Here is a 14,063-nt window from a genome sequence, read left to right on the forward strand (position 1 = left end):
TGGTGAGTACTTCACACTGTACATGCTTCTCATCAACCAACGCAACCGGACCTTGGAGAAGGACGCGTTCTACCACATGAACATTCTATACCAACGCCAGCTGTCCTTTATGAAGCCAGACGGGAGTTTCAGCCTGTTCCGAAGTGACTGGTGAGTACTTCACACTGTACATGCTTCTCATCAACCAACGCAACCGGACCTTGGAGAAGGACGCGTTCTACCACATGAACATTCTATACCAACGCCAGCTGTCCTTTATGAAGCCAGACGGGAGTTTCAGCCTGTTCCGAAGTGACTGGTGAGTACTTCACACTGTACATGCTTCTCATCAACCAACGCAACCGGACCTTGGAGAAGGACGCGTTCTACCACATGAACATTCTATACCAACGCCAGCTGTCCTTTATGAAGCCAGACGGGAGTTTCAGCCTGTTCCGAAGTGACTGGTGAGTACTTCACACTGTACATGCTTCTCATCAACCAACGCAACAGGACCTTGGAGAAGGACGCGTTCTACCACATGAACATTCTATACCAACGCCAGCTGTCCTTTATGAAGCCAGACGGGAGTTTCAGCCTGTTCCGAAGTGACTGGTGAGTACTTCACACTGTACATGCGTCTCATCAACCAACGCAACCGGACCTTGGAGAAGGACGCGTTCTACCACATGAACATTCTATACCAACGCCAGCTGTCCTTTATGAAGCCCGACGGGAGTTTCAGCCTGTTCCGAAGTGACTGGTGAGTGCTTCACACTGTACATGCGTCCCATTAACCAACGCAACCGGACCTTGGAGAAGGTCGCGTTCTACCACATGAACATCCTATACCAACGCCAGTTGTCCTTTATGAAGCCTGACGGGAGTTTCAGCCTGTTCCGAAGTGACTGGTGAGTGCTTCACACTGTACATGCGTCCCATTAACCAACGCAACCGGACCTTGGAGAAGGACGCGTTCTACCACATGAACAGACTTTATCAACGCCAGCTGTCCTTTATGAAGCCCGACGGGAGTTTCAGCCTGTTCCGAAGTGACTGGTGAGTACTTCACACTGTACATGAAGCTAAAAAAGTCTTTTTGGACCTTGATGCCCTGTTGTTTCCGTGGTCGTTCATCAGATTCGATCGAATTCTGCGATTATGGTGCCCTAACATGTGGCGCCCTAAAAACAGCTAAAGTATTCAGCGAATCTGATGGACAACCACTGAAGTAGTTTAAAACTACTTATTTGCTATTGGTTAATCCAAAAGTAACGCTTTGATCGTCAAATATGTCAACTGACGCGCGCGGCTACAGCTCAATATCAACTGTCGTGCATTCCGCCAAGGTTCACGATGACGCGCCGCACACGATACGCGTGGCGTTCATAGGTTAGCCCCATTTCGAATAGTTGTTCCAATATTTGAGCAATTTCTGTTTTGTACAGGAACCAATCAGCTTCGAGCGTGTGGCTGACCTCGTTCTGCGCCAAGATCTTCCAGGACGCCTCCTTCAACGAGTGGGAGAACTTCATCTATATCGACCCGGATGTAAGTTTCTCATAACAGAGACAAGTCAATTAAATGTTATCCTTCGTTGTATAAACACCTTGTGCCTTATCATGTTCGTAGATGTCAGAAATAACCCCTCAATTTTCAAGGTTAAATTTACCAGACAAAACATGAGCATGAACTTGTAAATTTAGAATTTATTTTTTATTTTAACTGAGCCAATATAAAATCAGTGACATACGAGGGGTTATGAGTTAATGCTTTGTGTGTATAATTTTTTATTATGTATATTCTCAGAACGTAAAATTGTATATTTCTGACCAATGTCATAGCCACAAAATAAAACCATTATAAAGACGTTTTACGCATGTTTAAAAATGTTCAGCTAGTATCATTTCCTCGTACTTTATAGTCCACCAAGGAGATCATAGATCAAACAATATAAGCTTCAGGCTTTAGATAGTGGAGACGATACATACATATTAAAGTGCAGCGCCATCTAGTATCTTATCTGAAACCCTTTCAAAGACATGTCCTCACATTTTTCTTCCATCTTTTAGGTAATCTCGCAGGCGGTATCCTGGGTGCTGGAGCACCAGACGCCGGCCGGCGCGTTCTACGAGGTCACGTGGATGCCGGACCGCAACCAGAACTCCACCATCAATGTCCCAAAGGACAACCCGCAGATCAGGGAGATGGTGGGGATAGGAGGAGTCAGGGATGTGTTCGGGTCTACTGCAACTGAGGTCAGTATACTCAGTATATAGGGACCGTACACGTTGGTGGGTCTGCCATCTTGTAATCTAAATAGGAAACTTCACGCCAAAGCAGATGCTGGCCCCTAAAGTGCACGCACGCTCCCTTGTGAGTTTTAGGTTTTGCCATCTAATGATGGTATTCCACCTCTCCAAATTCTTTGTCCAATGTGCATTGCGTCTCACTCTCTCATTGAGCAAACTGTGAAACGCAAATACACATTGGACCAAGATATTGGAAAGATGGAATACTTACCAACCTTATGGTCTAATTCGGAAACATAAACTTGACATGTACACTTTATGCCAATAATCAAGGGGGCTCCAGTGCTGCCCCCTACAGTTCATGCACGTTATATAACTATTAAAAGTGAATCTTTGAAGAATGCAAATCTAAAAAACTGTGTGACTTTGATATTCCGCTAATTGACTGAATGATGAGATGACGGATGAGAGAGGTATGGAAGAAAATCGGGCAAATGCGAGTCGGACTCGCGCACGAAGGGTTCCGTACCATAATGCAAAAAAAAGCAAAATAAAAAACGGTCACCCATCCAAGTACTGACCACTCCCGACGTTGCTTAACTTTGGTCAAAAATCACGTTTGTTGTATGGGAGCCCCATGTAAATCTCTATTTTATTCTGTTTTTAGTATTTGTTGTTATAGCGGCAACAGAAATACATCATCTGTGAAAATTTCAACTGTCTAGCTATCACGGTTCGTGAGATACAGCCTGGTGACAGACAGACGGACGGACGGACGGACAGCGAAGTCTTAGTAAAACCGGGCAAGTGCGAGTCGGACTCGCGCATGAAGGGTTCCGTACCATAAAGCAAAAAAAAAAACGGAAAAAAATGCAAAAAGAAAACGGTCACCCGTCCAAGTACTGACCACGCCCGACGTTGCTTAACTTTGGTCAAAAATCACGTTTGCTGTATGGGAGCCCCACTTAAATCTTTATTTTATTCTGTTTTTAGTATTTGTTGTTATAGCGGCAACAGAAATACATCATCTGTGAAAATTTCAACTGTCTAGCTATCACGGTTCGTGAGATACAGCCTGGTGACAGACAGACGGACAGACGGACGGACAGCGAAGTCTTAGTAATAGGGTCCCGTTTTACCCTTTGGGTACGGAACCCTAATAATAGGGTCCCGTTTTACCTTTTGGGTACGGAACCCTAATAAAGACATGCTGCGCCGACCCCAAGTGAATGGGATAAGGGTAAGCGAATGATGACTATGATCTGTCATTCCGCTAATTATTTAAATACCATTTTTTGTTCTCAGATAAACAACACAATAATACTACAACGGAACATCACGTTGACTGCTCAAGTGGTCATCACCCTCGAAACCGTCAAGAACCTCAAGGACATTGGTGTCAGAGAGGTAAGAGCCAGATGAAACAAGAAGATATAAGCCTGTTTTTGAACTTTTAAAAGAAATCTTATGATGAGATGCTTGTGTATTTTTTTCTAAAAGTGGAGTTTTTAGAGATAGATTTTTGGAAAAAAAAAACAGATCTATGATGTAAGCGGTAGACTTCGAAATTTCACGTTCAATATTTGAATCTTTTACGAGTTTATCAAAACAAAGCTGAGCAGTAAGAGATAAGAGCAGGCGGTTTAATGTAGGAAAACAACCAGCAACATGCTGTGGTGAGACCATTTCATGGCACTTTCTCCTTTATATATTTATTTATTCTGTTTTATATAACTTTCCATTTAATGTGTGTGCTGACGAATATATTATTTCTAATCTATTCTAAAATCCTTTCTTTAGCGGGCTTTAGTATTTTGCATTTAAACGTTGTGTCGTCTCCCAGGGTCTCTCCGCCCGCGTGTCGCAGGCCCAGCAGCGCGCCGTGTCGTGGCTGGAGCAGCACCTGAAGCTGCTGCAGGACTTCGGCGACCCTTACTCCATGGCCGTGGTGGCGTACGCGCTCACCGTGGCTAAGGCCTCCAGCTCCGAGCACGCCTACAAGCTGCTCAAGGGCTTCCAGCGAGCTGAAGGTATACATACAGTACCAGGGTCTAGAACGTATGGAAGCACTGCACTCCCGCAGCTCGGCCTTTGGCCTCGCGAACCTGTGGGACGCCCCGGGTCTTCGGCCCTACGCGGAACGAAGGCCTACAGCACCGAGCACGCCTACAAGCTGCTCAAATTCATCAGTATCAAAGCGAACTGAAAGTATACAGAAACGTTAACCAAGGAATAATTTGGGAAGAAAAGGAAAGGATTTGAAATTAAGACTGTTGGCAAATTCATTCACTTTTGTGACTAGTGTGATAACATTTATTTGAAAAGTTAGTCACAACTCTTTCTGTCGTAAAATGGACTAACATCGGTAGCTAAAATCTTCACATCTTCACACTTCAGTCAGTGTAGGGGTGTAGGTATCAATATTTCGGGCAGGCTCTCCTCGAGACTGTTCCGAGCACAATTTAACCCCTGCAGTAACTATCAGATGTGTTTTGCCAGCCGAAATGTTTTACACCACCTTGAGGTTTTAAATTTGTTGTATTAGCAAACTTCAGTATCGTTCGACAATGAGAATTTTGTACATAAATAATACATCATTATATAATTCACAGGTGGACTAGTGTACTGGGGCAAAGAGCGCGTCCCGCAACCCCCCTTCAAGATGGAGAACCAGAAGCCTTTCTTCCTGCCCCGGCTGCCATACAAATACGATTCATACAACATCGCGGCCACCGCGTACGCGCTGCTCGCGTGTATGGACCATCAGGACAACAACGAGGCTATCGTCATGTGGCTCAACTCGATGAGGCTAACGGACGGCGGGTGGGCTTCCACTCAGGTAACACAATAGTAAACCTTAATGTAAAGTCATAAGGTGCAAACTCGGTTAAGAGTTGTTTGTAAACCATTGATGTAACATTGCGTCCACCGCGTACGCGTTGCTCGCGTGTATGGACCATCAGGACAACAACGAGGCTATCGTGATGTGGCTCAACTCGATGAGGCTCACGGACGGCGGTTGGGCTTCCACTTATAGTTCGTTTTTTTTAGCATTAGAAATTAGGTAAACAATCTTGACGTGTCTTTTAATTGAAAAACACATTTTAAAAATAAGTTACGGCAAATATGTAACAATTATGAATCTAATACGATCATTTATATTCTTCTGCTTTCATAAGTAATAGTTTTTGAATTTTAAAAAGCGCTTTTCAATTAAAAGACATGTCAAGATCGCTTACCTTCTTGCAAGTTCTTTCTAATGCTAAAAAAAACGAACTATAGGTAACATACAATAGTAAACCTTAATGCAAAGTCATAAGGTGCAAACTCAGTTAAGGCTGCTGCTGTTTGTAAACGATTGATGTAACAGTCAAGGAATTTGATTTCTGTGCCACTCCGTTCCTCGTCATAGTGACAATCGATATGAAAGCCGTTCAGTTCATATTACTTGACCATACAATAAACTGGTTTCCTAACCAGAGTCAAATCAGATTTTTTTTCTGCAAGACGATTTGTTACTTTATAAGTGAGAAATGCCTATGATTGTATTTAAATTCACTCATTTTTAATAAGTTTTTGCCGGTTTAAAAACCATTGCAAGCATAAAACATGTTCAACAAGATTTTTTCAATGTACTTTCGTCCATTTCATATTACCACCCTATTTTAGGATTTCTTCAACATGCCAAAGTTTTATTTTGATTGTGTATGGAACAGTTGGTGTCCCAATGAATGATTGTAATCTTAAGTTAATGTAATGTAACCCACAGGACACATACGTGGCTCTACGCGCGCTGATCGAGTACACGAACCGCAAGCGTCTCCGCGACGTGTCGGCGCTCACCGTCACCGTGGACGCCGTCGCGCTGCAGGGCGCCTCGCGCGTGCTGCACGTCGAGAACAACAACCTCGCCGTCATGCAGTCCATCGACGTGAGTACATCACCACTATGTTTGGGCCTCGGGCGAGGCACATCTCCCCCGACCGAGCTGTCCCGCGCGGCAAGTTCCTCGCGAGACGGCTCGTTCTGTGTGGATCCGCCTATCCAATAGATAAGGCCACAGGTAGAAGAAGTCGCGTCGCTGAAATTTCTACGACTCGGCCCGTATGATCCCGCCTAAACAAGCAAAATTTCAAGTTTTCCTATGTTTGCTGGTAGAATTGACTTTAAATGATGATTTTGGATGACAAATATTTAATAACATTCATTTGAATTTGATTTGGTTTAATTTTGTTTGATATTTTACATTTAATATTTGCTTTGGGTTGGTGTGGTGAAAAATTTTGTGTTTCACTCGGGGGCAAGTTTTGTTTAACCCTCGTGCTTTGAAACCCTCGCAACGCTCAAGAGTCCATTTTTCGAACCACTCGCTACGCTCGTGGACGCAATTTTGGAATCTTTCGCTTGCTCGGGTATCAATATTAGCACGAGCGGTTAAACAGCAACTTTGCCCCCTTGTAAAACAAATAACTATTTTCTTTTCATCCAGATCCCGGAAGCCTGGGGAACGGTGAAAGTGGAGGCCCGCGGCGCCGGCTACGCCATCCTGCAGATGTCCGTCACGTACAACGTGGACATCCCGCGCTTCCAGACCGAGCCTCCAGTCCGCGCCTTCTCGCTGCTGGCGCACGCGCACTTCTACGGGCGGAACCAGTCGCACATCGAGTACCAGGCCTGTGCTAGGTTGGTATATGGATCTCAGTGAATTGTCAAAGAAGTCGAGAGACATGTTGAACAATAGACATGTATCAAATGCGGACACCAAGACGACCTACGAGCTGCCTCGCATGGAAGTTGCCGCGCGAGGCAAACGCACGCGCGGTTTGGTGCCTCGGGCGAAGCATGCCTACAGTTAAAAGAGTAAGGCACAATCCACATACAGTGATCGATATTAATTTCGTGAGACATATTTTAAATTAAACACATACACACACAGTGAATTAGTGGAGGAATTTATAGAAACTTTAAGGTAAATTCTGCAGTTCTAACGCGGTTTATGGGTTGAGAACTGATCAATATAATTGGTAATTTCTTAAAGAAAATTTAACAGACTCCCATGACTCGATAGACAGTTTTGTGCAATATAAATATAAAAATAACGTTCTAGATTTTTATTTTAAAGCGTGTTTTGAATTATGTCATTATCATTGAACACTTACCTAAAAATGTGTTTATTTGTTTAGCTGGACTTACCTAGAAGAGTCCCCCCGCTCCGGCATGGCGGTGCTCGACGTGGCCATCCCGACCGGCTACATGATCCAGCAACAACGGCTGGACGCCTACGTGCTATCTCGCCGAGTGGCGCTGCTCCAGCGAGCCAAGTATCTGCCCACCCAGCTGCTGTTCTACTTCGACTACGTGAGTACTTAACTGCCAAAGATCTCAACTGACGCGCGCGGCTACACCCTTCAACCTTCGTGCATTCCGACAAGTTTCACGATAACGCGTGGCGTATGGCGAGTTATCGTTTTAAGTTCTATGATATTTTATATGTAGATGTGTTATACACGTTCCAAAAGTGAAGCACTCACCCCGTGTCATGTGTACGAGTTTGTCTCAGTCTGCCTGACGCAAGCGCGAAGGTGTACACCGGTTAATACTTTTCCACAAATAACGTGTATTAAGCAACAAAATGCCGACCTGCGTTATGTTGAAATGCTCAAATTATCCGCGGAAGCGCAAAAAAATTGACGGCGTCACATATCATTGGTAAGTAAAAGCTGAAATAACCCGTTTTTCTTCGGTTTAATTTTGAATTAAATAAACCCAGCCGCCATTTTCGCCGGCTGACAGAACGAGATAAGTTTATGTTCTCATCAGCGAGAATGACAAGGACGCACCAACTGCGTACATAGATTATCATAGCAGACGCGTCATGGTAAGTTGCATTCATTGTTTGGTGCTTGTCGTACACAAATAAAAGAAATATACTTAAATTTCAACTTTAATATTGAAGTTTTTTACTTGAACGCATTTTTTCTTGTATTTAAGTACAACAATTGGCAAATTAAAGATTATTATTGGCCATATTATTGTCCGGGTCGCGTCAATTAAGTAAATAGGTATATTGCTGTTTATACAAAGATTACTACAAAATTAGTATTTATTGTCAGGCATTTCATTTTCTCACACAGTAACAATTATTAATAACATAAAATTGTTAGTAAAATAAAGGATTTTGGTGTTATTGAGTTTGCTTTTTGTCAAAATGTTTCTATAGTATAAGAAAAATGATGAATAAAGAGTATAATATATGTATATAATATCTTTTATTTACATAACTAAATATGAAAACTTTTTACTTCGGTAGCGAGTACATTACTACATAAAACTGCATTAAAATGATTTGCACCTTCTGTCAAACATCTTAGTCTTTGATATTTTTTTTTCTTAATAAGTTTTACGCTTCGCGCCATATTCACTGTTTGCCGTCGTGTTATGGTGGTATCACTGATTTACCAAATTCACGCGCAAGTGACAAACACTAGCCGTCTCTTTTTTACTTAGGTATTCTTTTAATTGTGCCGTCTCTTTTACGCATTTGCGTATGAAGTTGTAAACAAATTGTAACTAATGCTGCCGTGTCGTTGGCAGCATTGGTTGGCATCATTTTTTTCGCTTGATATGTTAGTGTATGGCTTATCTACATATAAAATAACATAGTTTAAGTTGTGTAACATATGTTATATTTATAACAATTATAATTTATGATTCTCTGCAGTTGGACTCTGAGCCTACGTGTGTGAACTTCACGATCGAGCGCTGGTTCCCGGTGGCCAATATGTCGCGCTTCCTGCCTATTCGAGTCTACGACTACTATGCGCCCGGTATGTATGACGTCAACATAATGTAAACCACATGCTGAATAATACTAGCATATGAGTTCAAGAAGTATTTTTGAGTAGGAACACCATCAAGTCAAAACTCTTTAATTTGCGATTCTTAAAGTAACTTTCAATTACCTCCTAAAGCTCTGGTTTCCTAAGATAGTGGTGCCGACTGCCGTCACATAGTTAGTGGCCGTGTCCATACAAAATACTCTTCTTCTTCGTGGTCGTGACCTCATGTCTGAGGGGCGTGACTCCTTTGTGTTATTCTTCCTACCACTGCTCTCCAGGCCTCTCGATCTTCGGCCATCTGCATCGTTGCCTGGAGCGAAGTCTGGGTAATATTTTGGACCACATCTGACCATCTACTGGGTGTACGCCCTTTACTCCTTCGCTACAAAACACTAGGACATCCATATTTGGCCTATTATTTTGTATGGAGACGGCCGCTATATGACGGCACCGCTATCCTAGGAAAACAGTTTTAGGCGTGCGCCTTAGGGTGGTATTCCACCTGTCCAAATTCTTTGTCCAATGTCTATTTTGTCTCACATTTTGCTTAATGAGAGAGTAAGACGCAATAACATTGGACAGATGGACACCCTTACCTACTTATCACAGCCACCACAGGAACATAAATATTTAGTAACTTATTTGGCTTCTTTTGCCCTCTACTACCTATGTGATACTGATAGATTTAGATTTCTTTATTTCAAGGTGAAAATTACACTATAAATTTGCTACATTCGTCAAAATACACCAAATAATAAACGATCTTTGTTTAGAGCGCTACAATGAGACAATCTTCGACGCGCTTCCTACCTACCTGCTCAACATCTGCGAAGTATGCGGCTCCTCGCAGTGCCCGTACTGCTCCATATATAACGCTGCGACACGACCCGCCGCCGCCTTCACACTACTGCTCGCGCTATTCACTGTGGCCAGACACATACGGGGTATTGGCACGTAACACGTATAGGAAATAATAGGTACTTGCACCATCAAATAATCGACCATATGTAAACTTTGAAGGAGATATGGTTTATCGATAGTCAAAGGCCACTTGCGCGTTCCAGGGTTAGTCAACTAACTCGGAGGTAACCATTTATACAGGGTTAAACTGTACCGTATAAACGGTTAACTTCTAGTTACTTGGCTAACCCTGGAACGCGCAAGTGGCCGTTGGTGTTTTTTAGAACATTTATGTTATTTGGAGTAAATGTGATCGGCAGTAAATGAGTTAGATCCGATATAGTAGTGTTTGGTATTTATGTAAAGGTGACACGTTCTAATTTGATAAATAGATCCCTTTTATATGAAATACTGTATGATTAAGCTTGAAAATGTTTTAAAGTCTCCAGGGATAAACATTTGTGGTCTACCTCCCCATAAACTGTTAACTGCTGATAAGATTTATCAGTAATATTACAGATTTTTTTACAAATGATGTTATGTAGCAGTAGCACTACTAAAAAGTAGTAAATATCTCATGATGGTATCTCATGCATGTATGAATAAATACTTAGATGAGCTCAGTGAATTAATTGCCTGTATTCTGTGCCTGTGACTGTATTTGAATCTCAAGGAGTTTATCAATGTGTAATAATTTATGAAGTAAAAAATACTACTTATATTTCATTGTCCAGTAAAACATCACCAATACTGTACTTATTTTCTTTTCTATGTATAAAATACAATGTTCACATTTTGTAATGTGTAATATTTTATGTAAAAAATATAGATTTAAGATTGCAACCATATCAACATATTATTTTTTCATATGTATTGGCAGCTAATTGTACCAAGGCAGTTGTTTTAATATGACTATGAACTGCATTTATAACCTTTGATTAATGTTAGTTTAGAATAGAATCTCTTTGTTATTGTATAGTTTAGATGATTTTTATTAACCACCGTTTGAAATTAGCTTAATAATCTTTTTAAATTTCCTTTTGCTGTACTAAACTACTATACCTTCAGTATACTTTTGTCTGAAAGTATTCCTATAAAAAAAGACGATTTTCTTTTCCTGTGTACTTGTCTTTGTAGACGTAAGAAATATTGCCTGACCTGGCTTTACCCGACTGTCCTATTCATTCCAAAATATTTCGTAGTTAGACTTAATCACAATCAGACTAGCCATAGTTTGTATTTTCTTGTTTACGCTCCGTGATTGCTGAGCCATTTAGGGTTCTATCTAAATTAGGCATTCCACAGCATAAGTATTGACGAACCAGTTTAGCTAGGACCCTAAAGGGCTCAACAATTGCGGAGTGTGATAGTCCATCTGTACATACCAGTCAATGTGAATGTTTTTTCACGGCCATCAACATCTTGAAGTTTCTCGTTTTTCACACATTATCAAATTTGTATCATTACATTTGTAGGTATTAATACTTGCTTTTTTTTCTGCCGATGGTCTTTTCATTGGTGCTCTCGGCATTTATTTATTTCTTTTCATTTTAACTTTGAAGACTCCAGATACCTATTATATTTTTGTAATGCAACATATCTGAATTGAACATTCTAAAACTTCTAAATTGAGAGAAATAGTTTAAAAGATTTTTAATATGTAGCATAAAATGCAACCTTGCCTTTTGGACAGAAAATTGATGGCATTACAACCAATTTAATGTGTATGTATATAATTTTAGACCTTACTGTGTATGCTTAGATGTAAGAATTATTTTATTCTTTTCCCTTTGTCATTATGACAAATGAAAACATTGCAATACTGAATCACATGTCAATAACATTGCCTTGTTAGTTTTGTATGAAAATATAATTAAATCACAAAATATTTTTGTAGTGAATTAAAATTACGGAGTTATTGTAGACATAAATGTAGGTAGTTTGTTTGTGATCATTTGATGTAAAAGTTCTAATCAAACTAAAGACAATATAAAGATGGAATGTTATAATGCAAAGTTGATTGTACAAAATGTAATCTCCCGTCCAGGTATATCTCGTCAAATATAAAATATATTTAATATCATATTATGGAATGAATCTCAAGCTTCATAATGTTACTTAAGTAGTTTCCGTCCAAATTACCAATGACTGATTTTTTATTATTTTTTATATGTATTTGTGTCTAAGTTGTACATGTTTAGTAGGAATGAAATCTCAATTTAGACTTTAAAGATTTATTTCCAAATAAAAACCTTGTGCAAAATATCTGATGACCATGTGTGTTTGTTTACAATATATCCCTTGAAAACTCCCCCCCGAATATTTTATTTTGTGGTGTCCCTTTGTTAATCCATAAAAATAAGATCCACACAGTAATTACCAACAAGAATTTGTAATATACAGGACTAGAAGAATTGGCAAAATATACAGAGGCCAATTGCATTTTATACCAAGTGAGACATAATTGTATAACCATAATTATTTCTATTGTAATGACACCAGTTTATAACTTAAACATCAAAGGAAGTTAACCACAGCCAAACGAAATGACTAGTCATGAGACTGCTAAAACTTAGTTGGTTTATAATCAAATTTAGATAGACAGTGTGAAAGGTTTGCCCCAGTGTATGAGTACTTGGCAGAAAAAAGGAGCTGGCATAAGCATCACAAACAGAAATAACACTTATAAAGACAATATCAGACCACTAAAGTTTCGGTTGCTAGAAATTCTTAATCATATGATGTATGTATGTACACAAATAAGTATTTATGGATAGTGTAACTGGATCATTGTATTTATAAATAAGGGGCATTTTAAAATGATTACTATTTTATTCAGCATGAAAACTACACAATGATTAATGATAAATTAATTAACTAACTATTTAATTAACCTATTGTCTCTTTTTGATCTGCTTAGCCTTAGCAGTAGGTTTCGGGGCACCTCCGCTAAACAAGTTGGTAAACATTTCAGACATCTCCGGCATTTCACCCATCTTCGCCAAATTACTAATCTGCTTCAAGTCTTCTTTGGTCTCCGGATCATTCATCATTTTAGGCAGAACCATAATCAGCAGGAGCGGGAGAACCATCATGATGACCATAGGATTGAACAGGAAGTCTGTCAGCCTCCATTGTTCACGGACTTGGAAATATCTGAATTTGGATAGTACCTTCATTCTCAATGGATAAGGCACTTGTATTATTTGTGAAGTTTGCACGAAATTGACTTTCCTGGCGCGGTATTTGCCTTTAGAGTTGATTTCAACGCGTACGGGTTCGTACATGTAGTCCGGGTGGACAGCTTCAACGATATAAGAGCCCGAAGGTACATTGTGAATGATAAACGAGCCGTCGTCGCGTAAGAAGCCGATGTACTCGCCTCCGTTTACGTGGATGCGCGTGTCCACCTGCCAGGTACCTACGTTAGGCTCGTCCGCGGGGAACACTCGCCCTTCGATCACGTATCGGCCGCTCCCGAGCTCTTCTTCGACGGGGTTGGAGACGCATATTACAGCCCCTATACACATGAGCCCGACAAGCGGAAACGCCATTAACATTTTGTAGAGATTGATTGATCACTTAGACACCAAATTATTTGCTCTTGTATTCTTAAGTTCGTTAATTGTTCTACGATTACGATTTACCAATTTTATCATAAATTTTTACTTCTAATGCTAATCACAGATAATAATAATATCATGATTCATTCTAGTGTCAACGTGACGTGACTGTCAATCATAGACATAATATATATATAGACGGTGTCTCAGCGAGCTGTCACTGTTGCCACTTTTGTTTAGTGTACGATTAACAATGAGGCCCACGTTGCTGTAGCCATGTCGATAAAGTCATATCGATAAACTATCGACATTTCTTGCAATTTTAATTTTACTTCAAAGGCTTAACGATACCTAAAATGACCAAAAACGCTTTTATTTTTTATTGTGGTTATCAGATCACAATTTTATAGTCACGCCCCAGCAGGGAACCAAGGGAAAGTTCAGATATTTAATTAAAATACATAAATACCTCCTAAAATAGGTGTTCCGCAATAATTGAATTATATTATAATATATTCATTATCCATTAG

General features: G+C 40.3%; 2 protein-coding genes across 3 annotated transcripts; one reads left to right on the forward strand and one right to left on the reverse strand.

Moving 5' to 3' along the window:
* The first annotated feature begins 752 nt into the window (after positions 1–752).
* LOC134672043 (C3 and PZP-like alpha-2-macroglobulin domain-containing protein 8) lies at positions 753–12,238 on the forward strand. Of its 2 annotated transcripts, none has more exons than XM_063529942.1 (11): positions 753–890; positions 1,428–1,530; positions 2,052–2,237; positions 3,537–3,638; positions 4,075–4,261; positions 4,844–5,070; positions 6,001–6,162; positions 6,721–6,914; positions 7,415–7,589; positions 8,953–9,058; positions 9,844–12,238. In XM_063529942.1, the coding sequence occupies exons 1-11, from the start codon at positions 763–765 to the stop codon at positions 10,026–10,028; spliced, it is 1,755 nt and encodes a 584-aa protein (XP_063386012.1). In that variant the 5' UTR covers positions 753–762; the 3' UTR covers positions 10,029–12,238. The 2 variants fall into 2 exon arrangements, with proteins under 2 accessions (XP_063386012.1, XP_063386011.1); XM_063529941.1 differs by lacking the exon at positions 753–890 and adding an exon at positions 901–1,038.
* A 544-nt stretch (positions 12,239–12,782) lies between these two features.
* On the reverse strand, positions 12,783–13,670 carry LOC134672045 (ER membrane protein complex subunit 7). The gene has a single exon (XM_063529943.1). The coding sequence runs from the start codon at positions 13,528–13,530 to the stop codon at positions 12,865–12,867; it is 666 nt and encodes a 221-aa protein (XP_063386013.1). The 5' UTR covers positions 13,531–13,670; the 3' UTR covers positions 12,783–12,864.
* Positions 13,671–14,063: the final 393 nt, after the last annotated feature.

This window comes from Cydia fagiglandana, chromosome 16 (genome assembly GCF_963556715.1).
Source record: "Cydia fagiglandana chromosome 16, ilCydFagi1.1, whole genome shotgun sequence".
Lineage (NCBI taxonomy): Eukaryota > Metazoa > Arthropoda > Insecta > Lepidoptera > Tortricidae > Cydia > Cydia fagiglandana.